Source organism: Ranitomeya variabilis, chromosome 1 (assembly GCF_051348905.1).
Source record: "Ranitomeya variabilis isolate aRanVar5 chromosome 1, aRanVar5.hap1, whole genome shotgun sequence".
Classification (NCBI taxonomy): domain Eukaryota; kingdom Metazoa; phylum Chordata; class Amphibia; order Anura; family Dendrobatidae; genus Ranitomeya; species Ranitomeya variabilis.
Window position 1 is genome coordinate 955,590,574 of NC_135232.1, and position 27,724 is coordinate 955,618,297.

Below are 27,724 nucleotides of genomic sequence, written 5' to 3' on the forward strand. Positions count from 1 at the left end.
TTGGTGGTGGTGAGTGGAGGAGTATTTAAAGTAGGGACCGCAGACAGGCTATCAAAGGCCTAAAATAACAAACAATAGGCTCATGGCAGTTTTACAGCGGTTACATGGATACACGGGCAGGCAGCTTGGTGGTGGTGAGTGGAGGAGTATTTAAAGTAGGGACCGCAGACAGGCTATCAAAGGCCTAAAATAACAAACAATAGGCTTATGGCAGTTTTACAGCGGTTACATGGATACACGGGCAGGCAGCTTGGTGGTCAGTGGAGGAGTATTTAAAGTAGGGACCGCAGACAGGCTATCAAAGGCCTAAAATAACAAACAATAGGCTTATGGCAGTTTTACAGCGGTTACATGGATACACGGGCAGGCAGCTTGGTGGTCAGTGGAGGAGTATTTAAAGTAGGGACCGCAGACAGGCTATCAAAGGCCTAACATAACAAACAATAGGCTCATGGCAGTTTTACAGCGGTTACATGGATACACGGGCAGGCAGCTTGGTGGTGGTGAGTGGAGGAGTATTTAAAGTAGGGACCGCAGACAGGCTATCAAAGGCCTAAAATAACAAACAATAGGCTTATGGCAGTTTTACAGCGGTTACATGGATACACGGGCAGGCAGCTTGGTGGTCAGTGGAGGAGTATTTAAAGTAGGGACCGCAGACAGGCTATCAAAGGCCTAAAATAACAAACAATAGGCTCATGGCAGCTTTACAGCGGTTACATGGATACACAGGCAGCTTGGTGGTGAGTGGAGGAGTAGTGCAAGGAGTGTCTGTCCCAGTACTCCCAAAATATAAATAGATGTTAATGTCTCGCAAAACAACCAAAACAAAAAAAAAGGTGGCATACTTAGGTACAGGAGTGGGCTCATCTACTGAGTTTCTGACATAGTAATTTGGCAGTAACTATTTAATGGTGCCAATATAGGACACAGACACAGACTACTTTAAGTTGCATCATAGATGTCTACAAATTTGTATTGTCAGTGCCAGACATTGAATGATGTCAGCGAATAGACTAAAGATTGGTGGAGCTGTGCGACATAATTTTGGACGTGGTAGAGCACATTTTGAGCTGGGGTAGGGGGGAACTCTCTTGAGGCCGGCGGGACCGCCCCAGGGCCCCTCATGTTACAACGGTGTGTCTGACGTTGGGTGCGCACCACCACCGCCAGAGACACTACATTGTACTATGAGGGACCCAGTAGCAATGCCGTCAACCAAAAGCGAGCACACCCACCTCTTCAGACAAACAGCAGTCTCACGGGTGCTTGCGCCAAGTCGCGATACCACGGCCCCGTGTGGGGAGTTTTGCCATTTTGGGAGGTGTAAACATGTCGTATGCTGTACAATCAGCTGCAGCAAATTAGACATTAGAAAAGTAATTCACAGGCAAGAGCTTTTCATAGGAAAGCTAGGTGTCGGCCGGGCAAGGTGGGGCAAAAGATTTCGAAATCCAGTTGTGGTTCATTTTAATGAATGTTAGATCGTCAACATTTTGGGTAGCCAGACGAGTCCTTTTTTCGGTTAATATTGAACCTGCAGCACTGAATACTCTTTCTGATAGGACACTTGCTGCCGGGCAAGCAAGCTCCTGCAATGCATATTCTGCCAATTCTGGCCAGGTGTCTAATTTGGAGGCCCAGTAATCAAATGGGAATGACGGTTGAGGGAGAACATCGATAAGGGATGAAAAATAGTTAGTAACCATACTGGACAAATGTTGTCTCCTGTCACTTTCAATTGATGCAGCAGTACCTGTCCTGTCTGCGGTCATAGCAAAATCACTCCACAACCTGGTCAGAAAACCCCTCTGTCCAACGCCACTTCTGATGTGTGCACCCCTAACACTCCTAGTCTGCTGCCCCCTGGAGCTCGTGTGAGAACGATCACGTGCGCTGTGTGCTGGGAATGCCTGAAGCAAACGGTCAACAAGAGTTGATTGTTTGGTTGCTAATATTAGTTCCAAGTTCTCATGTGGCATAATATTTTGCAATTTGCCTTTATAGCGTGGATCAAGGAGGCAGGCCAACCAGTAATCGTCATCGTTCATCATTTTCGTAATGCGTGTGTCCCTTTTTAGGATACGTAAGGCATAATCCGCCATGTGGGCCAAAGTTCCAGTTGTCAAATCTCCGGTTGTGATTGGTTGAGGGGCAGTTGCAGGCAAATCTACGTCACTTGTGTCCCTCAAAAAACCAGAACCCGGCCGTGACACGCAACCAATTTCCTGTGCCCCCGGGAAAGGTTCGGCATTAAAAATATACTCATCCCCATCATCCTCCTCGTCCTCCACCTCCTCTTCGCCCGCTACCTCGTCCTGTACACTGCCCTGACCAGACAATGGCTGACTGTCATCAAGGCTTTCCTCTTCCTCTGGTGCAGACGCCTGCTCCTTTATGTGCGTCAAACTTTGCATCAGCAGACGCATTAGGGGGATGCTCATGCTTATTACGGCGTTGTCTGCACTAACCAGCCGTGTGCATTCCTCAAAACACTGAAGGACTTGACACATGTCTTGTATCTTAGACCACTGCACACCTGACAACTCCATGTCTGCCATCCTACTGCCTGCCCGTGTATCCTCCCACAAATAAATAACAGCACGCCTCTGTTCGCACAGTCTCTGAAGCATGTGCAGTGTTGAGTTCCACCTTGTTGCAACGTCTATGATTAGGCGATGCTGGGGAAGGTTCAAAGACCGCTGATAGGTCTGCATACGGCTGGCGTGTACAGGCGAACGTCGGATATGTGAGCAAAGTGCACGCACTTTGAGGAGCAGGTCGGAGAACCCAGGATAAGTTTTCAATAAGCACTGTACCACCAGGTTTAAGGTGTGAGCCAGGCAAGGAATGTGTTTCAGTTGGGAAAGGGAGATGGCAGCCATGAAATTCCTTCCGTTATCACTCACTACCTTGCCTGCCTCAAGATCTACTGTGCCCAGCCACGACTGTGTTTCTTGTTGCAAGAACTCGGACAGAACTTCCGCGGTGTGTCTGTTGTCGCCCAAGCACTTCATAGCCAATACAGCCTGCTGACGCTTGGCAGTAGCTGGCCCATAATGGGACAACTGGTGTGCAACAGTGTCATCTGCCGATGGAGTGGTTGGCAGACTGCGTTCTGTGGAAGAGCTGTAGCTTCTGCAGGAGGACGAGGAGGAGGAGGAGGAGGGGGTGCGAACGCCTACAGCCAACTGTTTCCTAGACCGTGGGCTAGGCACAACTGTCCCTAAATTGATGTCGCCTGTGGACCCTGCATCCACCACATTCACCCAGTATGCCGTGATGGACACATAACGTCCCTGGCCATGCCTACTGGTCCATGCATCTGTAGTCAGGTGCACCTTTGTACTCACAGATTGCCTGAGTGCATGGACGATGCGCTGTTTAACATGCTGGTGCAGGGCTGGGATGGCTTTTCTGGAAAAAAAGTGTCGACTGGGTAGCTCGTATCGTGGTTCAGCGTACTCCATCAGGGCTTTGAAAGCTTCGCTTTCAACTAACCGGTAGGGCATCATCTCTAACGAGATTAGTCTAGCTATGTGGGCGTTAAAACCCTGTGTACGCGGATGTGAGGATAAGTACTTCCTTTTTCTAACCAGAGTCTCATGTAGGGTGAGCTGGACTGGAGAGCTGGAGATCGTGGAACTTTCGGGTGTGCCGGTGTACATGGCAGACTGAGAGACGGTTGGAGACGGTATTGTTTCCGCCGGTGCCCTAGATGCAATATTTCCTCCTACAAAACTGGTGATTCCCTGACCGCTTTTGGCTGGCAAAGAAACCTGCACAGATACTGCCGGTGGTGCGGAAAATGGTGGCCTTACAGTGACGGAAGGGATGTTGCGTTGCTGACTAGCTTCATTGGCCGAGGGTGCTACAACCTTGAGGGACGTTTGGTAGTTAGTCCAGGCTTGAAAATGCATGGTGGTTAAGTGTCTATGCATGCAACTAGTATTTAGACTTTTCAGATTCTGACCTCTGCTTAAGCTAGTTGAACATTTTTGACAGATGACTTTGCGCTGATCAGTTGGATGTTGTTTAAAAAAATGCCAGACTGCACTCTTCCTAGACTCGGATCCCTTTTCAGGGATTGCAGACTGAGCTTTAACCGGATGGCAACGCTGTGCTCCAACAGGTTTTGGCTTTGACACGCGTTTTGGGCCAGATACGGGCCCGGCAGATGGAACCTGTTGCGATGTTGATGCCTGCTGCGGCCCCTCCTCCACCTCCGCTTCTGAACTACTGCCGCCTGCACCCTGTTCCCCCAATGGCTGCCAATCGGGGTCAATAACTGGGTCATCTATTACCTCCTCTTCGAGCTCGTGTGCAACTTCGTCTGTGTCACTGTGTCGGTCGGTGGTATAGCGTTCGTGGCGGGGCAACATAGTCTCATCAGGGTCTGATTGTGGATCTGTACCCTGAGAGGGCAATGTGGTGGTCTGAGTCAAAGGAGCAGCATAGTACTCTGGCTGTGGCTGTGCATCAGTGCACTCCATGTCAGAATATACTTGTAATGGGCATGGCCTGTTAAATGTTTCACTTTCTAAGCCAGGGACGGTATGTGTAAAGAGCTCCATGGAGTGACCCGTTGTGTCGCCTGCTGCATCCTTCTCTCTTGTTGTAGTTTTTGCTGAGGAGGACAAGGAAGCGACTTGTCCCTGACCGTGAACATCCACAAGCGACGCGCTGCTTTTACATTTACCAGTTTCGGAAGAGGAGGCAAAAGAGCTAGAGGCTGAGTCTGCAATGTAAGCCAAAACTTGCTGTTGCTGCTCCGCCTTTAAAAGCGGTTTTCCTACTCCCAGAAAAGAGAGCGTTCGAGGCCTTGTGTAGCCTGACGACGAAACTGGCTCCACAGCTCCAGACTTAGGTGGAATATTTTTATCCCCACGACCACCTGATGCTCCACTACCACTACCATCATTACCAGCTGACAATGAACGCCCACGACGACCTCTTGCACCAGACTTCCTCATTGTTTTAAAATCTTAACCAAAGTAACTTTATTTGTTGCTGTCAAACAACTTACACGGTGAGCTATAACTTCAGTATGATTTCAATATCCCTTAACAGGTTGGTGAGACCACAAGGAAAATCAGGCACAATGTTACACACTCTGTTTTCTGTGGCACAAAATCACAGAGATGACACACACGCAGGACTGTCACTCAAGCACTAATGTCAATATTAATCTCCCACCTAATTTATGTATTTTTTTTTTTCAGGGAGACTTTAGAAACCAAATAATAAGAAAAAAAATAAATAAATAAATAGGCTTTCTATAGCCCACTGAATGAGAGATAGCACACACAGCAGTGGCACACAAGCCCTGACTGAGGCCAATATTTTTCTCCCACTGATTGATGTAGTGTTTTTGTGTTGAGGTAGATTTTAGAACACAAATCAAGGAAAAAAAAAAAAAAAGCTTTCTATGGCCCACTGAATGAGAGAGGTGGCACACCCAGGAGTCAAGACTGGCACACAAGCTGAAAGGGCAATATTACTCTCCCACTGTTTTTTGTATGTTTTTTTTTTTTTTTTCAGGGAGACTTTAGAAACCAAATAATATTAAAAAAAACCAAAAAAAAAAAAAGCCTTTCTATGGCCCACTGAATGAGAGAGAGAGGTGGCACACCCAGGAGTCAAGACTGGCACACAAGCTGAAAGGGCAATATTACTCTCCCACTGTTTTTTTAGTTTTTTTTTTTTTTTTCAGGGAGACTTTAGAAACCAAATAATATTAAAAAAAATAAAAAAATAAATAGGCTTTCTATAGCCCACTGAATGAGAGATAGCACACACAGCAGTGGCACACAAGCCCTGACTGAGGCCAATATTTTTCTCCCACTGATTGATGTAGTGTTTTTGTGTTGTGGTAGATTTTAGAACACAAATCAAGGAAAAAAAAAAAAAAGCTTTCTATGGCCCACTGAATGAGAGAGGTGGCACACCCAGGAGTCAAGACTGGCACACAAGCTGAAAGGGCAATATTACTCTCCCACTGTTTTTTGTATTTTTTTTTTTTTTTTCAGGGAGACTTTAGAAACCAAATAATATTAAAAAAACAAAAAAAAAATAGCCTTTCTATGGCCCACTGAATGAGAGAGAGAGGTGGCACACCCAGGAGTCAAGACTGGCACACAAGCTGAAAGGGCAATATTACTCTCCCACTGTTTTTTTATGTATTTTTTGTTTTTTAAGGGAGACTTTAGAAACCCAATAATATTTAAAAAAATAAATAAATAGGCTTTCTATGGCCCACTGAATGAGAGGGAGAGAAGTGGCACACCCAGGAGTCAAGACTGGCACACAAGCTGAAAGGGCAATATTACTCTCCCACTGTTTTTTTAGGTTTTTTTTTTTTTTCAGGGAGACTTTAGAAACCAAATAATATTAAAAAAAAAAATAAATAAATAGGCTTTCTATAGCCCACTGAATGAGAGATAGCACACACAGCAGTGGCACACAAGCCCTGACTGAGGCCAATATTTTTCTCCCACTGATTGATGTAGTGTTTTTGTGTTGAGGTAGAATTTAGAACACAAATCACGGAAAAAATAAATTGTCATGATCTCTGCAGGCAGAGATCATAGCAAGCCTATAGAGGGACAAGCTCTCGGAAGATGGAACTATACTGACCATGAACTAAGCCTGCCGCGCAACTAGAAATAGCCAGGTAGCATTTCCTATTTATCGCTAGATGCCCAGCTCTGGCCTAAGACCTAAATAGCTAGCAGAGGGAAATATAAGACCTGGCTCACCTCTAGAGAAATATTCCAAAGAAGACAGTAGCCCCCCACATATAATGACGGTGAGTTCAGATGAAACAACAAACGCAGCAGGAAAATAGTCTTAGCAAATTTGAGGTCCGCTTACTAGATAGCAGAAGACAGATAGTATACTTTCATGGTCAGCAGAAAAACTCTAACAAAACACCATCCAGAGATTACCTTAAACTCTGGCATTAACTCATAACGCCAGAGTAGCAATCCCTGATAAACGAGAGCTTTCCAGACACAGTAACAAAACTTCAGCTGTGAACTGGAACAAATAGGCAAAACAAAACATGGACAAAAGTCCAACTTATCTAATAGTTGTCTAGAAGCAGGAACAAGCACTGAGAGGCATCAGATAACATTGTTGACCGGCAAGAAACCACCAGAGAAATGAGCTTAAATAGCGACACCCACTACTGATGGAATCAGGTGAAACAGGAAAGAGGATGACAAGTCCAATTCCACAAGCGGCCACCGGGGGAGCCAGAATCCAAATTCACAACAGTACCCCCCCCTCAAGGAGGGGGCACCGAACCCTCACCAGATCCACCAGGGCGACCAGGATGAGCCCTATGGAAGGCACGAACAAGATCAGAAGCATGAACATCAGATGCATTGACCCAAGAATTATCCTCCTGGCCGTAACCCTTCCAGTTGACCAGATACTGGAGTCTCCGTCTGGAAACACGAGAGTCCAAAATTTTCTCCACAACGTACTCCAACTCACCCTCAACCAACACCGGAGCAGGAGGCTCAACTGAAGGTACAACAGGTACCTCATACCTGCGCAATAACGACCGATGAAAAACGTTATGAATGGAAAAGGACGCAGGGAGGTCCAAACGGAAAGAAACAGGATTAAGAATCTCCAATATTCTATAAGGGCCGATGAACCGAGGTTTAAACTTAGGAGAAGAGACCCTCATAGGGACAAAACGAGAAGACAACCACACTAAATCTCCAACACAAAGCCGAGAACCAACACGACGATGACGGTTGGCAAAACGCTGAGTCTTCTCCTGGGACAACTTCAAATTGTCCATAACCTGCCCCCAGATGTGATGCAATCTCTCCACCACCGCATCCACTCCAGGACAATCCGAGGATTCCACCTGACCGGAGGAAAATCGAGGGTGAAACCCCGAATTACAGAAAAACGGGGACACCAAGGTGGAAGAACTGGCCCGATTATTGAGGGCGAACTCTGCCAATGGCAAAAAAGCAACCCAATCATCCTGGTCAGCAGAGACAAAACACCTCAGATATGTCTCAAGGGTCTGATTAGTCCGCTCGGTCTGGCCATTAGTCTGAGGGTGAAAAGCAGATGAAAAAGACAAATCTATGCCCATCCTAGCACAGAATGCCCGCCAAAATCTAGACACAAATTGGGTACCTCTGTCAGAAACAATATTCTCAGGAATACCGTGCAATCGGACAACATTCTGAAAAAACAGAGGAACCAACTCAGAAGAAGAAGGCAACTTGGGCAGAGGAACCAAATGGACCATTTTAGAGAAACGGTCACAGACCACCCAGATGACAGACATCTTCTGGGAAACAGGCAGATCTGAAATAAAATCCATCGAGATGTGTGTCCAAGGCCTCTTAGGAATAGGCAAGGGCAACAGCAGTCCGCTAGCCCGAGAACTACAAGACTTGGCCCGAGCACAAACGTCACATGACTGCACAAAGACTCGCACATCTCGTGACAGGGAAGGCCACCAGAAGGATCTTGCCACCAAATCCCTGGTACCAAAAATTCCGGGATGACCTGCCAATGCAGAAGAATGTACCTCAGAGATGACTCTGCTGGTCCAATCATCCGGAACAAACAGTCTATCAGGCGGACAACGATCCGGTCTATCCGCCTGAAACTCTTGCAAGGACCGCCGCAGATCAGGAGAAACGGCCGACAAAATTACTCCCTCCCTAAGGATACCTGTGGGTTCAGAATTACCAGGAGAGTCCGGGTCAAAACTCCTAGAAAGGGCATCTGCCTTAACATTCTTAGAACCCGGTAGGTATGACACCACAAAATTAAAGCGAGAAAAAAATAAAGACCAGCGCGCCTGTCTAGGATTCAGGCGTCTGGCAGTCTCAAGATAAATCAAATTTTTGTGGTCAGTCAATACCACCACCTGATGCCTAGCCCCCTCGAGCCAATGGCGCCACTCCTCAAACGCCCACTTCATGGCCAAAAGCTCCCGATTCCCAACATCATAATTCCGCTCTGCGGGCGAAAATTTGCGAGAAAAGAAGGCACAAGGCCTAATGACGGAGCAGTCGGAACCTTTCTGCGACAACACTGCCCCAGCTCCGATCTCCGAAGCGTCAACCTCAACCTGAAAAGGCAGATTCACATCAGGCTGACGCAACACAGGGGCAGAGGCAAAACGGCGCTTAAGCTCCTGAAAGGCCTCTACAGCATGAGGGGACCAATTAGCAACATCAGCGCCTTGTCTGGTCAAATCAGTCAGTGGTTTAACGACATCCGAAAAACCAGCAATAAATCGGCGGTAAAAGTTGGCAAAGCCCAAAAATCTCTGAAGACCCTTAAGAGAGGAGGGCTGAGTCCAGTCACAAATAGCTTGCACCTTGACGGGATCCATCTCAATGGAAGAGGGAGAAAAAATATACCCCAAAAAGGAAATTTTCTGGACCCCAAAAACGCACTTAGACCCCTTCACACATAAAGAATTAGACCGCAGAACCTGAAAAACTCTCCTGACCTGCTGGACATGAGAGTCCCAGTCATCAGAAAAAATCAGAATATCATCCAGATATATTATCATAAATTTATCCAGAAAATCGCGGAAAATATCATGCATAAAAGACTGGAAAACTGAAGGGGCATTAGAAAGACCAAAAGGCATGACCAAATACTCAAAGTGGCCCTCGGGCGTATTAAATGCGGTCTTCCACTCATCCCCCTGCCTGATCCGCACCAAATTATACGCCCCACGAAGATCAATTTTAGAGAACCACTTAGCACCCTCTATACGAGCAAACAAATCAGTAAGCAATGGCAATGGGTATTGATACTTAACAGTGATCTTATTCAGAAGCCGATAATCAATACATGGTCTCAAAGAGCCGTCTTTTTTTGAGACAAAAAAAAACCCAGCTCCCAAGGGAGAAGAAGATGGACGAATATGTCCCTTTTCCAAAGACTCCTTTATATATTCCCGCATAGCAGCATGTTCCGGCACAGACAAATTAAACAAACGACCCTTTGGATATTTACAACCCGGTATCAAATCTATGGCACAATCGCACTCACGGTGCGGAGGTAACGACCCAAGCTTGGGTTCGTCAAAGACGTCTTGATAATCAGAGAGGAACTCAGGGACTTCAGAGGGAATGGACGACGAAATAGAAACCAAAGGTACGTCCCCATGAATACCCTTACATCCCCAGCTCAACACAGACATTGCTCTCCAGTCCAAGACTGGGTTGTGAGACTGCAACCATGGCAATCCCAGTACCAAATCGTCATGTAAATTATACAGCACCAGGAAACGAATAATCTCCTGGTGATCCGGATTGATACGCATGGTTACTTGTGTCCAGTATTGTGGTTTATTATTAGCCAATGGGGTGGAGTCAATCCCCTTCAGAGGAATAAGAGTCTCCAAAGGCTCTAAATCAAAACCACAACGATTGGCAAAGGACCAATCCATAAGACTCAGAGCGGCGCCAGAGTCAACATAGGCGTCCGTGGCAATGGATGACAAAGAGCAAATCAGGGTTACAGACAAAATAAACTTAGACTGAATGGTGCCAATGGAAACAGACTTATCAAGCTTCTTTGTACGCCTAGAGCATGCCGATATAACATGAGTAGAATCCCCACAATAGAAACACAATCCATTCTTCCGTCTAAAATTCTGTCGCTCGCTCCTGGACAGAATTCTATCACACTGCATACTTTCTGGCGTCTTTTCCATAGACACCGCCAGATGGTGCACCGGTTTGCGCTCCCGCAGACGCCTATCAATCTGAATAGCCATTGTCATGGACTCATTCAGACCTGCAGGCAAAGGGAACCCCACCATAACATCCTTAACGGCATCAGAGAGACCTTCTCTGAAAGTTGCCGCCAAGGCGCACTCATTCCACTGAGTAAGCACAGACCATTTACGGAATTTTTGGCAGAAAACTTCAGCTTCGTCTTGCCCCTGAGATAGTGCCATCAAAGTTTTTTCTGCCTGAAGTTCCAAATGAGGTTCCTCATAAAGCAAGCCCAAGGCCAGAAAAAACGCATCCACATCGCGTAACGCAGGATCCCCTGCTGGCAATGAGAAGGCCCAATCTTGAGGGTCACCCCTGAGCAAGGAAATCACAATCCTAACCTGCTGAGCAGGGTCTCCAGCTGAACGAGACTTCAGGGACAAATAAAGCTTACAATTATTTCGGAAATTCTGGAAGCTAGCTCTATTCCCTGTGAAGAACTCCGGCAAAGGAATTCTCGGCTCAGATACCGGAGCATGTACCACAAAATCTTGTAAATTTTGTACTTTCGTGATGAGATTATTCAAACCCGCAGTTACACTCTGGAGATCCATTATTGTCAGGTGCACACAGAGCATACAGAGATTAGGAGGAGAGATAGAAAAAAGACTGCAGCAAGGCAGACTGGAGGAAAAAAAAAAAAAAAAAAAAAATTCCAGCAGACTTCTTATAACTCTCCTTTCTCAACCTGGGTCTTTAACACTTTATGGGCCGGTCAAACTGTCATGATCTCTGCAGGCAGAGATCATAGCAAGCCTATAGAGGGACAAGCTCTCGGAAGATGGAACTATACTGACCATGAACTAAGCCTGCCGCGCAACTAGAAATAGCCAGGTAGCATTTCCTATTTATCGCTAGATGCCCAGCTCTGGCCTAAGACCTAAATAGCTAGCAGAGGGAAATATAAGACCTGGCTCACCTCTAGAGAAATATTCCAAAGAAGACAGTAGCCCCCCACATATAATGACGGTGAGTTCAGATGAAACAACAAACGCAGCAGGAAAATAGTCTTAGCAAATTTGAGGTCCGCTTACTAGATAGCAGAAGACAGATAGTATACTTTCATGGTCAGCAGAAAAACTCTAACAAAACACCATCCAGAGATTACCTTAAACTCTGGCATTAACTCATAACGCCAGAGTAGCAATCCCTGATAAACGAGAGCTTTCCAGACACAGTAACAAAACTTCAGCTGTGAACTGGAACAAATAGGCAAAACAAAACATGGACAAAAGTCCAACTTATCTAATAGTTGTCTAGAAGCAGGAACAAGCACTGAGAGGCATCAGATAACATTGTTGACCGGCAAGAAACCACCAGAGAAATGAGCTTAAATAGCGACACCCACTACTGATGGAATCAGGTGAAACAGGAAAGAGGATGACAAGTCCAATTCCACAAGCGGCCACCGGGGGAGCCAGAATCCAAATTCACAACATAAATAGGCTTTCTATGGCCCACTGAATGAAAGGGAGAGAGGTGGCACACCCAGGAGTCAAGACTGGCACACAAGCTGAAAGGGCAATATTACTCTCCCACTGTTTTTTTATGTATTTTTTGTTTTTTAAGTGAGACTTTAGAAACCCAATAATATTTAAAAAAATAAATAAATAGGCTTTCTATGGCCCACTGAATGAGAGGGAGAGAGGTGGCACACCCAGGAGTCAAGACTGGCACACAAGCTGAAAGGGCAATATTACTCTCCCACTGTTTTTTTAGGTTTTGTTTTTTTTTTCAGGGAGACTTTAGAAACCAAATAATATTAAAAAAAAAAAAAAAAATAGGCTTGCTATAGCCCACTGAATGAGAGATAGCACACACAGCAGTGGCACACAAGCCCTGACTGAGGCCAATATTTTTCTCCCACTGATTGATGTAGTGTTTTTGTGTTGAGGTAGAATTTAGAACACAAATCACGGAAAAAATAAATAGGCTTTCTATGGCCCACTGAATGAAAGGGAGAGAGGTGGCACACCCAGGAGTCAAGACTGGCACACAAGCTGAAAGGGCAATATTACTCTCCCACTGTTTTTTTATGTATTTTTTGTTTTTTAAGGGAGACTTTAGAAACCCAATAATATTTAAAAAAAAAAATAAATAGGCTTTCTATGGCCCACTGAATGAGAGGGAGAGAGGTGGCACACCCAGGAGTCAAGACTGGCACACAAGCTGAAAGGGCAATATTACTCTCCCACTGTTTTTTTAGGTTTTGTTTTTTTTTTCAGGGAGACTTTAGAAACCAAATAATATTAAAAAAAAAAAAAAAAATAGGCTTGCTATAGCCCACTGAATGAGAGATAGCACACACAGCAGTGGCACACAAGCCCTGACTGAGGCCAATATTTTTCTCCCACTGATTGATGTAGTGTTTTTGTGTTGAGGTAGAATTTAGAACACAAATCACGGAAAAAATAAATAGGCTTTCTATGGCCCACTGAATGAAAGGGAGAGAGGTGGCACACCCAGGAGTCAAGACTGGCACACAAGCTGAAAGGGCAATATTACTCTCCCACTGTTTTTTTATGTATTTTTTGTTTTTTAAGGGAGACTTTAGAAACCCAATAATATTTAAAAAAATAAATAAATAGGCTTTCTATGGCCCACTGAATGAGAGGGAGAGAGGTGGCACACCCAGGAGTCAAGACTGGCACACAAGCTGAAAGGGCAATATTACTCTCCCACTGTTTTTTTAGGTTTTGTTTTTTTTTTCAGGGAGACTTTAGAAACCAAATAATATTAAAAAAAAAAAAAAAAATAGGCTTGCTATAGCCCACTGAATGAGAGATAGCACACACAGCAGTGGCACACAAGCCCTGACTGAGGCCAATATTTTTCTCCCACTGATTGATGTAGTGTTTTTGTGTTGAGGTAGAATTTAGAACACAAATCACGGAAAAAATAAATAGGCTTTCTATGGCCCACTGAATGAAAGGGAGAGAGGTGGCACACCCAGGAGTCAAGACTGGCACACAAGCTGAAAGGGCAATATTACTCTCCCACTGTTTTTTTATGTATTTTTTGTTTTTTAAGGGAGACTTTAGAAACCCAATAATATTTAAAAAAAAAAAATAAATAGGCTTTCTATGGCCCACTGAATGAGAGGGAGAGAGGTGGCACACCCAGGAGTCAAGACTGGCACACAAGCTGAAAGGGCAATATTACTCTCCCACTGTTTTTTTAGGTTTTTTTTTTTTTTTCAGGGAGACTTTAGAAACCAAATAATATTAAAAAAAAAAAAAAAAAAAAAAAAAAATAGGCTTGCTATAGCCCACTGAATGAGAGATAGCACACACAGCAGTGGCACACAAGCCCTGACTGAGGCCAATATTTTTCTCCCACTGATTGATGTAGTGTTTTTGTGTTGAGGTAGATTTTAGAACACAAATCACGGAAAAAATAAATAGGCTTTCTATGGCCCACTCAGTGAGAGATGGCACACACAGGGATGGCACTGTAGCAGAAATGCCAATCTTAATCTCCCACAAAAAAAAACAAAAACAAAAAAAAAACTGTCCTACAATTACTATCTCCCTGCAGTAATGTAAGCCAGGTATGGCAGGCAGCAATAGGAGTGGACTGATGCACAAATTAAATAAAAAGTGTGGACAAACAAAAAAGATAGCTGTGCAGAAAGGAAGGAACAAGAGGATATGTGCTTTGAAAAAAGCAGTTGGTTTCCACAGTGGCGTACACACAGCAATACAGCTATCACGGAGCCTTCTAGGGCAGCCCAATGAGCTACAGCGCTGAGGGGAAAAAAAAATAAAAATAGCTTCCACAGTCCCTGCACACCGAAGGTGGTGTTGGACAGTGGAAATCGCTGCAGCACAAGCGGTTTGGTGGTTAGTGGACCCTGCCTAACGCTCTCCCTGCTTCTGACGAAGCGGCAGCAACCTGTCCCTAAGCTCAGATCAGCAGCAGTAAGATGGCGGTCGGCGGGAACGCCCCTTTATAGCCCCTGTGACGCCGCAGACAGCAAGCCAATCACTGAAATGCCCTTCTCTAAGATGGTGGGGACCAGGATCTATGTCATCACGCTGCCCACACTCTGCGTTCACCTTCATTGGCTGAGAAATGGCGCTTTTCGCGTCATTGAAACGCGACTTTGGCGCGAAAGTCGCGTACCGCATGGCCGACAAGCACAGGGGTCGGATCGGGTTTCATGAGACGCCGACTTAGCCAAAAGTCGGCGTCTTTTGAAAATGATCGACCCGTTTCGCTCAACCCTAATATTGGGTTCTCCAAAACGTTGTATTCCTGACACACCATTTCCACCATAACCAGCTCCAAACTGGCTGGCTCATAATAATTGTCACCGAATGTAGACACTGTATGGCCAAAAGTAATTGTAAGGGAATCAGTAGGATCAGCCCCCTAAGCCGTCTATGTGGGCATGTAGGGCATAGGAAGCTGAATATAATGAGATCTTGATACCTGTGATCCAATGTCTTATTCCAGCCTAATCTGCTGGAAAATTGTGTGACAAAAAACTGGTAACAGATTTTACACCTGTTTATTTCTCTGCACATTGCTGGCTACAAATCTGCTTGTTATGACAGGGAGTTTATAACTGTTTTATCTGTCGTTTGCTGAGCTCCTCTGAACTGATTTATGACCACACATCACATCCAAAGAAAGTTGACCATTTTTGTGATCAAAAATTAGCACATAAAAGCTCAGGAAAAGATAGATAAGAGAGTTACAAACTCTCTTTCAGAATGAGCTCCCTGATTAATTCTTATTTTACTTATTCTGCATCCAGCAAGGGACCGTACATCACCGAGGCTATGGAACGTAAATTTTGCCAAATTTTTTATGAAACCTAATTGTAAAAAATATGTTAGCCCAAAATACAGGCATAGAAGTAAAAAAAAGGAAAAACAGTTGCCCCAAAGGGCAAATGGGAGCAGTTAGGCTCCCATTGCCTAACTGCGGGGAGCCGGCTGTCAATCAGCGTGATGCCAGCAGTCTCGCCCCGTACACAGAGCAGACTGGAAGAATGACTAAGAGCAGCTAAATCACCAGCAGGAGCGGTCGGTGACTGCTCTGAGCTGGCACCAGGTAGGACAGTTAGGTAGTTGCCTCTTTTACCAACTGCCTGCCTGTTAGTTTTTATGCCTACAGAAAACCCTGTCATGATGAAGATCTGTCAGTGGTAATACTAGTAGCAGATTATAATCTAATAAAACATGTGATCATGGTTTTTTTTTAATGTCTTTTATAGGGTATTCTTATTTACGACACTACATAACATCCCAGGTCATTACAACTGTAAGAAAAACATCTCTTTGGAAGAAAAAGGTAATCGTATTCAGGAAATGATGACTACAAAGAAACCCATCATATTTCATGCACATTAGCTAACTTCATCCATCCCCCCAAAAAATGTAGAGATATATTCTCTAAGTACCTTATAGTCTATGGGCTAATTGTTTGGTATGTCATGAATCCTTTTTTTCACTACAGGGGATCACTCAGGTGTTTATGCCAATGAAAGTCTGCATTGCATACGTTTGTATCCAATGTTTATATCTCTACTGTTTGAAGATGTATTTCATGTATACAGTACATTGTTTTAAACAAATATGTAAATGGGTTTTTATATATTACTTTGGTATACAGTAATATGACTAGCGATTAGTGATGAGCGAGTGTGCTCGTTACTCGAGATTTCCGAGCATGCTCGGGTGGTCTCCGAGTACCTTGGGCGTGCTCGTATATTATGTTGGTGTCCCGCAGCTACATGATTTGTGGCTGTTAGGCAATCCCTGCATGTCTTCAGGTTGTCTGTTTTTTAGGGAATCCCCACATGTTTCAGGCTGTCTAGAAGCCGCAAATCATGCAGATGCGGCGACACAAACATAATCTACGAGCATGCCCAAAATACTCAGAGAGCACCCGAGCATGCTCGTAAATCCCGAGTAACGAGCACACTCGCTGATCACTGCTAGCGATGAGTGAACCCAAACAGTAAAGTTCGGGGTCCATATGGAACACCTACTGTTCTGGCACAAAACCCCAAACACGTTGTTCTCCAAGAAGTCCATTTTACTATTTGGGTTCATCACCCTGAAAATCGGGTGTTTCCCATACTGACATCTGGATGACAGAGTGAGAAACACCGGTGGTTCTGATAGGCTGTAAAATCACTACCGCCGGTCAGAGAGCTACAGTTTCCACGCTGTAAGATGACAGCATGAGCCAGCAGCTGTGACTGGCGCTAAAAAGGTTACCTTTGGTTACATGCTTTGGCTGATGAGATAGTACTACTCCTATCAGCCTATGCCTCCTGTTGCTGATAACAGCAAGAGAAGGCGCCGCTGATGGGAATATTCATCAGCTGGTGCGTGTGCTAAAAATAAATAATGATACAAAAAAATTACGTGGGGTCTCTTCTATTTTTGATAACCAGAGCAGGCAAAACTGACAGCTGTGGGCTGCAAACCTCAGCTAACAGCTTTTTCATAGCTGATTGTCAAGAACAGAGGGGTCCCCACACTGTTTTTTAAAATTATTTAAATAAGTAATTTTTAAAAATGACATGGGGTTCCCCACATTTTTGACAACCAGCTAAGCTAAAGCAGACAGCTGGGGGCTGGTAGTCTCAGGCTGGTAAGGGGCCATGGATATTACCCTCAGCCTAAAAATAGCAGCCTGCAGCCACCCCAGAAAACATGCATCTACTAGATGTGCCAATTCTGGATCTTTGCCCTGCTCTTCCCACTTGACCTGGTGCGGTGGCAAGTGGGGTAATCGTTGTGGAGTTGATGCCAGCTGTTTTACGGCCGCTGACATCAAGTCCACAGGTTAGTAATGGAGAGCTGTCTATAATACACCCCATTACTAAACCCATAGTTAGATTGTAAAAAAGAAACAGTCAAAATAAAGTACTTTAATTGAAAGAAAAACACAGGCTCCTTTATTTGAAATACAAATAAAAAACACAGTTTTACTCAACTTATGCCTCATCCATTGAAGCCCTTGTCACCTGTAAAAAAAATAAATAAAAAATAAACAACCATATCCCTCACCTGTCCAAAGCAAAGATTAGCAAGACAGCGCCTTTTCTGGGGCAGCTGCAAGGCTACTATTTTTAGGCTAGGGGGTGAAATATCCATGGCCCCTTACCAGTCAGCCCCCAGCTGTCTGCTTTAGCTTTTCTGGTTGTCATAAATGAGGGAATCCACAACGTATTTTCTTTTAAATAATTTATTTTAATAATTTAAAAAAACAGAGGGACCCCTCTATTCCTGATAATCACTGTCATCTGATAGCATGAGAACCACAGCTCTGTGACCAGTGGCAACGATCTTACCGCAGATCAGAGCCTGGGTTTGCCATGCTGTTATGCAGATGACAACATTGCAAACAACAGATGTTCTGGCTACCCATTCATCTGAATGTGGTTTGGGTTCAGGTTTGGGTACCATTCTGGTTCTGGTACCAAAGGCAAAATATTTTTAGATGTTCGGCTGAACCTGCCAGACCCGAACATCCACAGATTTGCCCATCACTAAAAACGACTTACATTCATATCATGCTATTAAAATCAGAATTAAACCTGTCTATGGCTCATTGACGGACCTAGCATCAACTGCGTGAGAATTGAATTAATCTATATCCATTTTGACTCTAATATCTCCCTTATTGTAAAGTTAGCATATTTTAGGTGTGGCACATGTGTAGCATGTGTATTTATTGAGACTAGGAAAGAATTCAACAATGACATTACCAATGAAACTTTCCAAGTGAAAGATTTCATAAATTGTGAAACTAAGGGGATTATTTATGAGGCATCTTGCGGATGCCGTAAATCATATTTTGGAAAAACAACTAGGGAATTCGGGAGAAGGGTGGGGGAACACTTGGGGGGACATTCGCAATGAGAGGGACACACCACTAGTGAAACATGTCAATGATCATCATGGAAGGGGGGGGTGGATATCAAAATGATCAAATTCATGGGCATTGACAAAATTAAACCATTAATTAGAGGAGGAGACTTTGACAGGATGGTGTTGCAGAGGGAGTCTCGATGGATCTTCCATTTGGACACACAAAAAACAACTTAGTTATAGTTGCTTCCTCTAAGAGAATCCATCCATTGTGGAAACAGCGCTATAAGGGACACATTGGTTCCACAACCTCATAAAACTTGATGTCCCCCTCACACTTCGCTTTAAAGAATATCTCTTTCTTCCAACTGTAGTAGTCTTTATACAAAAATTCAATTCAAAATTCAAGTCCCCCAATATTTCTCCTGCCACCCCTCCTTCTCCCTTCCTTATATTTGAACATATCCTGATCTTGTCCTTATATATTTTTGTACATTTATTGATATTAGGGGCATTGTATACATGAAACCAGTCAATTAAAATGGATTTATATATGCAAAATAGAAACCAAAATATGGGCAAAAATTAAAAGTGCTTGACATTAGACTGTTGTTGATATGATTTTTTAGGGTTGTCCCTATATAATAACCAACAGTAATCTGCCATCGTTGAGTCATTCCAAAAACCCTGGTAGCGGTGTTCCATTACTTTCATGTCCTGGTGAAACCGCTCGCTTTGTTTATCGCTTACATCTCCAAGATTTTGAGGGAAGAAATCTAAATGTGAATGCAAAAACTGCATTTTCTGAGACATGTGACATCCAAGACACTGGAATGCATTTAGCAGTTCCTCAATACCTTCAACATATTCTGGAGATTTTTCTTTCCTGAGAAGTTTTCACAGATCCACTTGAAGCTATTCCAAGATCTCAGTTCCTTATCATTTAGAGTTCCTTCAAACACATCATCTCTCATAAGCTCTCTGATCTGAGGAACAACAAATACCCCTTCCTTCAGTTTTGCTGGTGAAATGCCGGAGAATTTCTGTGAAATATACTGGAACCCTTGTGAATTTGTCTTTGCCATGGCTTTCACAAAGTTTTTAATCAATCACAACTTTATATGTAGTGGAGGAAGAAAGATCTTTGTTGGAGCAACTAAAGGATTATGCTGAACATAATCTGACAGGCAGTAAAGGAGGCTTGCCGACACCTGTTCTCAGCAGGCGCTCGCAAGTCACCTCACTGCAGGACCCAGAAGGACACCGTGGCCATCTTGGGGCTGAGGGTCTCCATGGAGACCATGAGAATAACGCGATCACATCGCGTTATTCTGATGGAAGCGCACAGGGAGTCCCTGCCCAATGCCCCTCTATGTCGCTGTTACTACTACTAGCACCAATTGTGGGAATTGCTGCGGGGTGTCAGCTGTCACATACTGCTGACACCCGCACGCGCTCACCGCGGCTCTCACCGTGAGACTGCGGTGATCACGGCGCCGTACTAGTACTACTGCTGGCACAAATGCAGTTCCCGCAGCGCCGTACTAGTACGGCGCATGTCACGTAGGGGTTTATCATGAGTGATTGAACATACTTGGCCTTTTGGTGTAAAAGAACCATACACATAGCAGAATCTGTTTGGATTGATACACTGTTGGGGCATTTTTCTCTTTTAAATCAGATCAAACAGTAAGTTCAGTTCAATGGTGGTGACAAACTCGAAAAAAATGCGACGAGCCGACCAACTATATGTAGATATTTCCCCAGAGATGACAGAGGCAGCTTGTATTTAGAACTGATTTTACTGGAGGTAACCTGGTAGATAACTATATAAAGTTGTGAGGTAAACGGGTCAGCCTATTCCTTACAGATGAACATTTGCAGACAGGCAGTTTCTCAGTGTGATATTGGCTGCTTTCAGGTTCTCTCTCTGTGGAGACCCTCACTCAGTTACACCTCAGTGGCTGAGCTGTTTTCTTCCCTCTAGTCAAGTCTAGGTGACTTGCCCTCCCAGAAATGCAGTGAAAATTCTCTCACAATGGCGGCTGTCCGCTGCCTTCCGTTCTATCTCCCTGTGGCAGGAATCAGATCCCTGTAGAGGCCTGTCTCCTGTCAGAGTCTCACATACAAGTCCTTGCTGCCATCACCATCCTTTTCTGACTAACTCAAACCTTACCGTCTCATAACAGTTAGCTCCTCCCTATAACATGTGACTTTCTGAGAAGCAGTCATTGGTTGACTGCACTGTCAATACTCCTTCCCATAAAACTCACCAAAACCTTTAATGATGTTGTCCCTGTAAGAAAATTCACAATTAAGTAAGACAAGCAAAGAAATGAGAATAACATATAAAAAACCACATACATTGAAAATGCTGAAATAACGTAGTAACAAAATTACTTCTATCTCAGAAACTTTATGTGATAGAGCAAAACTAAGCTTATTTTTTGAATCAGCACATCAAACTCCATAAAACAGACATATTACCTTTGCTGATGATTTTTTTTGTGTTGACCAATGTAACCTTCCCTTTGATTATACTGAGCAGTATCTTCAGCAATACTTCAGTTTAGCTTCCTCCTCCTCCCCTGTTTTTTACTATGCACTTATTGTGGAAAAAGTCAAACATAGAATAGGTCAGAGGAGTGTATGTCTGGGCTAGATTTACCAGTATAGGAATTTCCCTATAAGTATGATACTATGGTTGCTATAGATACTCCACAGTTTACACTAAACGTTTCTCCGTGCGGCTCAATTACAGTATATGTGAGATGTAATGTGGAGGAGATTCCCAGTCACATCATCTACCTTTGAACTGGAAGTGAAGTGATGCTACGGAAATTGTATGTGTCTCAACACAGGAGAAACGCAATCCAAAGACCAGAAGTGACAGCATTTGCGATCACATGATCTTCCGGCGGTCCAGAAGCCACACTGCTGTCGGGGCATGCGTTCCAGGCATATGGACTTGCATTCCAGCGACTGGAAATGGCATCAGACGCCTCTGTAGTGGGAGGTGAATCTACTGAACTTATAAAACATGACACCGGACATGATGATGAAGCAGACCAAATCCCATGTAGGGACACTGACCCAATTAGACTCATTTTTTGGTATACTTGCCACTCCAAGAGTCCAACCTGTATTCCCATATATTATTTAATCCCCTCCCTGATGAACCCCCTGAACGGAGGGGGAAACGCGTTGGGAAACCATACAATTCCTATGGGTAATTTGAGGGCAGGCTGTACTTGGGTACTGCCCTTGTAAGGGCAGGAGCAATGCAGAATGCAGGGGCATGACAAGGAGTTTTAGAGGAGAAGAGTAACTTCAAACCACCCCCTGCTATCATTGTTCCTCTCCTGATCCTGTTTTGTGTGCCTGGGGCAGAAAGAAAACCACATTGGTGAGATCAAACCAATTTTTATTTTGACCACTGATTATCTTGAGCATTAGCACTTTATGTGTTGCATTGGTTATATATATATATATATATATATATATATATATATATATATATATATATATATATATATATATATATATATATTGGATTTGTACATTGTATGGTATAATTTAAAAGTTATGTTTTATTTAATTCCTTACCTTGCTGAATTCTAAAGTTAGCTTATGATAGTGAATAAGTTAGTTCAAGGAATTCAACATGGAATATACCATTGAGTGGTAAGGTCTGTGCACTGAATATATCTTAACATCTTGGAATATATGAAGGATCAGGGTATGTGTCCACGTTCAGGAAACGCTGCGTTTTTGACGCTGGGGAGAAGGAATGAATGCCGGCTTCAGCACCACACGCAGGGGGGACAGCGCTTAACTCTAGCGCTGTTTCTCCTGCGGCGGTAAGTGCACACGGAGGAGAGTGCACACTGTTCTCCGTGTGCATGTGTGCGGGATGCTTTGCGGACTGTATTGCTGGAGAAAAACGGACATATCTCAGTGTTTTGCACACGGACACACGGTCCGCGAAAAATCACTGACATGTGCAGAGACACATTGATTTTAATGTGTCTACGTGTGTCAGTATCTCCGGTACGTGAGGAAACTGTCACCACACGTACCGGAGCCACTGACGTGTGAAACAGGCCTAAACCAGGAGTGGAATAATCAGAGGAAAAGTGTAACAGAAACACGTCACCACTTCTGTATATATCACCCACTCCTGGTTTTAGCTTACAAATACTGATGTAAAATACTGAGCATGTGAATGTCGCCTTAGAATGAATTCCATCAGGATCCTCTTCAAAGAACTGACTTGCATTTATTTTCCACAATGCCCCTTTAGGAAAACAAAATGCTCAAACAACTCTTCATATGAAAAGCAATGTGTAAATGAACACAAAAAATAATTGTTTTACAAGCATTTTTGAAGCAGTTAAAAAGAAAAACAAAAAAAAGTAGTGTGAAGACAGCCTTAGACACTCTGATTACTGCTGGATTTCAACATGCCAGGTCCCTGTTACCTCTTCCACAATTTAAATAAACATGGATACCTGGTGCAGTCAGGAGAAATAGCGTTCGGCCTAACACGCATCTCAGCTCCAGATGTTTTAGATGTAAGTAAACCAATTGTGATAATAATTTAAGAAATGGTTTCTTGCAGGTGAAGAACAAACAAACATTTCTCCCACTAGACCTAAAAAACTCCAACGTGGAGACAAGACCAAGGTATGGTAAAACAAATGCAACCATCTGAAGGTCACACTTCTAATGTTTCTTACATCCAAAAAGGGTATTTTTAAATAGTATTCCTTTAAATTTCTCATATAAACCAACTTCTAAGTTGATTTATGATCAAAAAAAGTTAAACTGTTAAAAGGTGTTTTCCACTTTCAAGAAACTGGACCTCAAACACTCTAAAATACCTAAACTAATGCCGGCTACGCTCCACTGCTTGCGCCTTGGTTTTTGCCTATAGCAGTGACATCACATCGACAGTGCACATCACTGCTTAGAGCTGAGGCTGGACATGAGGGAGGTGAAGACCTTCTCTATTTCTTATTTTAGAGTATTGGGGTCCACTGTTCTGTAATTGGAAAACCTCTTTAACTGGTCAATAACCAGCGTAGAAGAGACATACGGTAAGAGGTATGCACCCTGTCATTAGAATAAGCTCACTAATGGAATGACTGGTAACTCATTCTCAAATCCCTTTGGGTTGAACTGGGGAACCTCTTTTTTCAACCGATCACCACTTTGCAACAGCCCCCACTTCAGTCTCTCCAAAATCCCAAGTTCAAAACATAGGTGAGCTGTTAATTCCCTTTTCCACTGTGATACACAGACCATTGAAGCCAAACTGTCCAAGTTTTTAAATTAGAACCCACTGGAAAAATGTTATATATATATTTACTTTTCAGAGAAAGTGTACTCATTTATGCTGACCTCTTTATATATGTATATATATATATTGTGTTCTTGTGTTATGTATATATATATATAACCTGTTGGAAAATGACATAAGAACCATCACAGGGTGTTTTGTACTTTCACAGGTACAGATATTTAATGACGTAAACTCCAATATGGCAGCCCAGGCTTGGCTCAAACTTGCTAATGTTGAAGGTAAGATGTGTATTCAGCTTTCCATGTTATGCATAGTCCAGGACGTGAAGGGAATGTGCAAAACTCAGGGAGTTTCTATTTAGTGTTCTATTTGTCATGAATTATTCCCTCAAAAACTGTGGAAAATCCAACATTATATTGAAAAGTGATCTAAGGGAACGACTCTCGGAGAAGATTATGCAGGGGAGGTTTACTGCATATCAATAGGTGCTGCAAAGTGTTCCTTACTTACAATTAATCTACGTTTGCACACTGAAGAGTAGAGCTGATAGAACATTTTCAAATTTACCTGGTTTTTGATAATTTTTCAAAAAACATTCAATATGTGATGAAAAAAATTGCTGGGAATTGCAGGTAGTTACATTGTGCTGAGATAATATGGCCAGCAGTGTGAGGTTTCATGCTTGTTTTAATGTGTTTAAGTGGCTTCTGTAAGTCGGAAGTCAGATGTGAATAGAGACGGGCACAGTTCTGGCGTAGGAGAATCTGTGGTTGTCATGATGCCCTTAAGGACATGTGAAGCCTGTGTCTGTTCTCCGTAGTCATTGTGTAAAATGTTAAAATTTTTCAAACTAGCTGTAAGAGAAACGATAAGTGGGAAAAAAGAAACGCAGAGGAGAAATGAGACAAGATTAATAGGAAGAAAGACGTTAGTGTGGATGTGTGATGAGCGCTTTGTGCTGTGTTACCTAAATTCTTAGCAGGCGTTCAGTTGGATTCAGTATAGTAGAGAGAGTGATGGGGAGAGAGAAAGTAGGAGACAGAAAGAGAGGAAGTAGAGAGGGAAGGAGAGAAAGAGACCATGGGGTCTGTGACATATAAAATCTGCTACAATGTGTAAAACAGTAATGGCCGTTTTAGGACAATTCACAAGAATCAAATCGCACATTGTTCAAATTTGACAGGACCTGTGGATATCAGGAAATTTGACTTGAATTTGATTTGCCTGAAATCGGTCCTCTTTGCTGAAGAGTCTAAGAGTTCCAGCATTGTAAACAGATGTAACTTGTTGTCCAGCGCAGACATCTATATAGCTGTAAATGGAAACACTAAGGGACCCATTCACCGAAACTGGTGCTCCTTCTCTTTCTGCTGATGTGCACCATTATCAGAATTGTACAACAGCCATGGACCAAAGTACATTTCTGTCGTAACTTTGAGAACTTTTGTGGCGTAAATTATGAAGAATTTGTCTGGCTTCGCTCTCCAACGTCCCAGCAAATGGACCAACTAACATGTCTAGGTGATGGTGTGGGTATAGAAGCTTTCCTTAACTGAAAGATCACCCGTGGAGCTCTGCTTAACTGACAGCCAAGCTTTTGCAGCAACTGCCAGGGCCAGTGCCAGCACCATCTTTGGCTGTTGAACCCTTTCAATTATGTGGTCAATATTGGTCGCAGCATCCAAAGGGTTGTGATAGAGAAGGTTCTCTTTCTTAAACTCTGTCGTCACCACTATATCGTGATCGCGTGGTACCAATGAATGCTCTGGAAATCGGAGGTCAAACAAAAACCTGCGGATCTGCCAGATATAGTGGCCTGTTAGACCCTGCCATATGCAAAGTCTAATAAGCTTCCTCTAAATGAAACACTGACAGATCTAATACCTTGCATTGCATATGTATTGCCGGCAGGGCCGAACTGGGACTGAAGTTCAGTCCTAGTAATCAAAAGCCCACAGTCCATAGAGGCCCATACTCATTTTCCTAGATGAGGATCACAATTTAGGAAATGACCCTGCCTGAAGATAAAAGAAATCAAGATGTACTACAAACTAATATTACCAATAATACCGCTACATAAGGTTAAATAACGTCCCCACATAGTGATTGAATTCCACCATATTGATCATTACCAAACACCACTGGGTAAATTTGGCACAACATGGGCAGCGGATGCAGTTTTTCAACGCATCCGCTGCCCATTCTAAAGTCCGGGGAGGAGGGGGCGGAGTTCTGGCTGCGCATGCGCGGTCAGAAATGGTGGATCCAACGTACGAAAAAACGTTCCCTTGAACATTTTTTTGTGTTGACGGACCGCCAAAACACGGCGGATCCAGTGCACGACGGACGCAACGTATGTCCATATGTCGTGATCCGTCGGCAATACTAGTCTATGGGAAAAAACACATCCTGCGGGCACATTTGCTGGATCCGTTTTTTCCCCAAAACGACGCATTGCGACGGAGGCCCCACGACGGAAATGTGAAAGAGGCCTAAGTGATGTCTGTTTTTCTTTTGCACAAAAAAAGATTAGTTAGCGCTGACTAAAGTGTTTCTTCTAAATGTCTCCTTTTTACTTTTTTTCTCTACTTTTTTTTACTTCTTTTGTATCTGTTTGTTTCTCTACATTTTTGCTCTCCCTTTTTTTCTCTCTACTTTTTATAGTAAATTCAATAATAAATAGTACCCTTTACAGACTCCCCACACAACACGCGTATAAAAGCACACACACATCCCCAGTGTTTTGAAGAATAAAATAAAAGTGGCCTATTCGTCAAGAAGACACTATTCACCAGAGGAGGCGTAAGCTTTCCTTGCCTCTGACACGGATTCCGGCAGTGAGGAAGATCCCACATTCCTCTATTTTTCTTCCTCCTCCTCATCTATTGAAGAGGGACCCCCATCAATGTTCCCTATGACTAAGGCAGCCCCTTCTGCAATCAATCCCATGTGGACTCCAGCCCCTGAAAATTATCAGCCTGTTATTCCGGATTTCATGGGTAGTGCAGGAATCCAAATTGACACTAAAGGCCTCATGGAAATTGACTTTTTCAAATTCTATAATAAGTGTTATGGTGGCCCAGACAAATTTGTTTGCCCATCAATTTTTTACACAAAATCCCATGTCATCACAGGCAAGAGATTGTATATGGGAGGTGAAGGAGAGATTGGTGCCAAACATAACACCCAGACAGCACGACTGCTGCTGGGCGTTATTATGGTGCCACCCACGGAGGGGGAAATGTCAGATATAGGGAAGTTAGTAGGCACTGGGAGCAGAAGAAGTTCAGTTTTGGAAAGGTTGAGTTTCAGATAGAGAATGGACATGATGTTGGAGACTGGGGACAGACAGTCACTGGTGTTCTGTAATACAGCAGGGGTAAGGTCATCCTAATTTACACCTAATTTATCTGCCCCTATCATATATAGTCTTATACAATTCATTACTCCACTATGCTGTCCTTTATTCTTTCATCCTTTCTTATCTCATCTAATCCTCCATCCTTTCCAATCTTATTCACCCTATCCTATCTGTTGCTTTATAATGTTATCTTTTGTAATCCATTTTATCTTATTCTTTCACATCCTTTCATATTATTTTTTAATACCATTACTAATCTAATCTGTTCCCATAGTAGTCTATCCTTCTGTTCCTGTTCTACATATCTACTCCTATCTCCTCTCCAGATCTGTATATTATATATTCCTTTTCTATCCATTTAGTTCTCATTTTATGCTTTTAATGTTTTCCAAATCTTTAGCTTCTGGTCCTTTTCTGATCTTTATATATTTACTAAACG

At 43.4% G+C, this 27,724-nt stretch overlaps 1 protein-coding gene across 3 annotated transcripts in view; it reads left to right on the top strand.

Moving 5' to 3' along the window:
- LOC143792044 (uncharacterized) overlaps positions 1-27,724 on the top strand; it is a 53,504-nt gene that overhangs the window by 15,036 nt on the left and 10,744 nt on the right. For 2 of the 3 annotated variants that reach the window (XM_077279281.1, XM_077279282.1), the window contains exons 2-4: positions 16,009-16,085; positions 23,241-23,305; positions 24,133-24,202. In XM_077279281.1, the coding sequence (XP_077135396.1) occupies positions 16,009-16,085; positions 23,241-23,305; positions 24,133-24,202 (212 nt within the window). The remainder of the gene's footprint in view (positions 1-16,008; positions 16,086-23,240; positions 23,306-24,132; positions 24,203-27,724) is intronic. The other variant, XM_077279283.1, reaches the window with a different exon arrangement.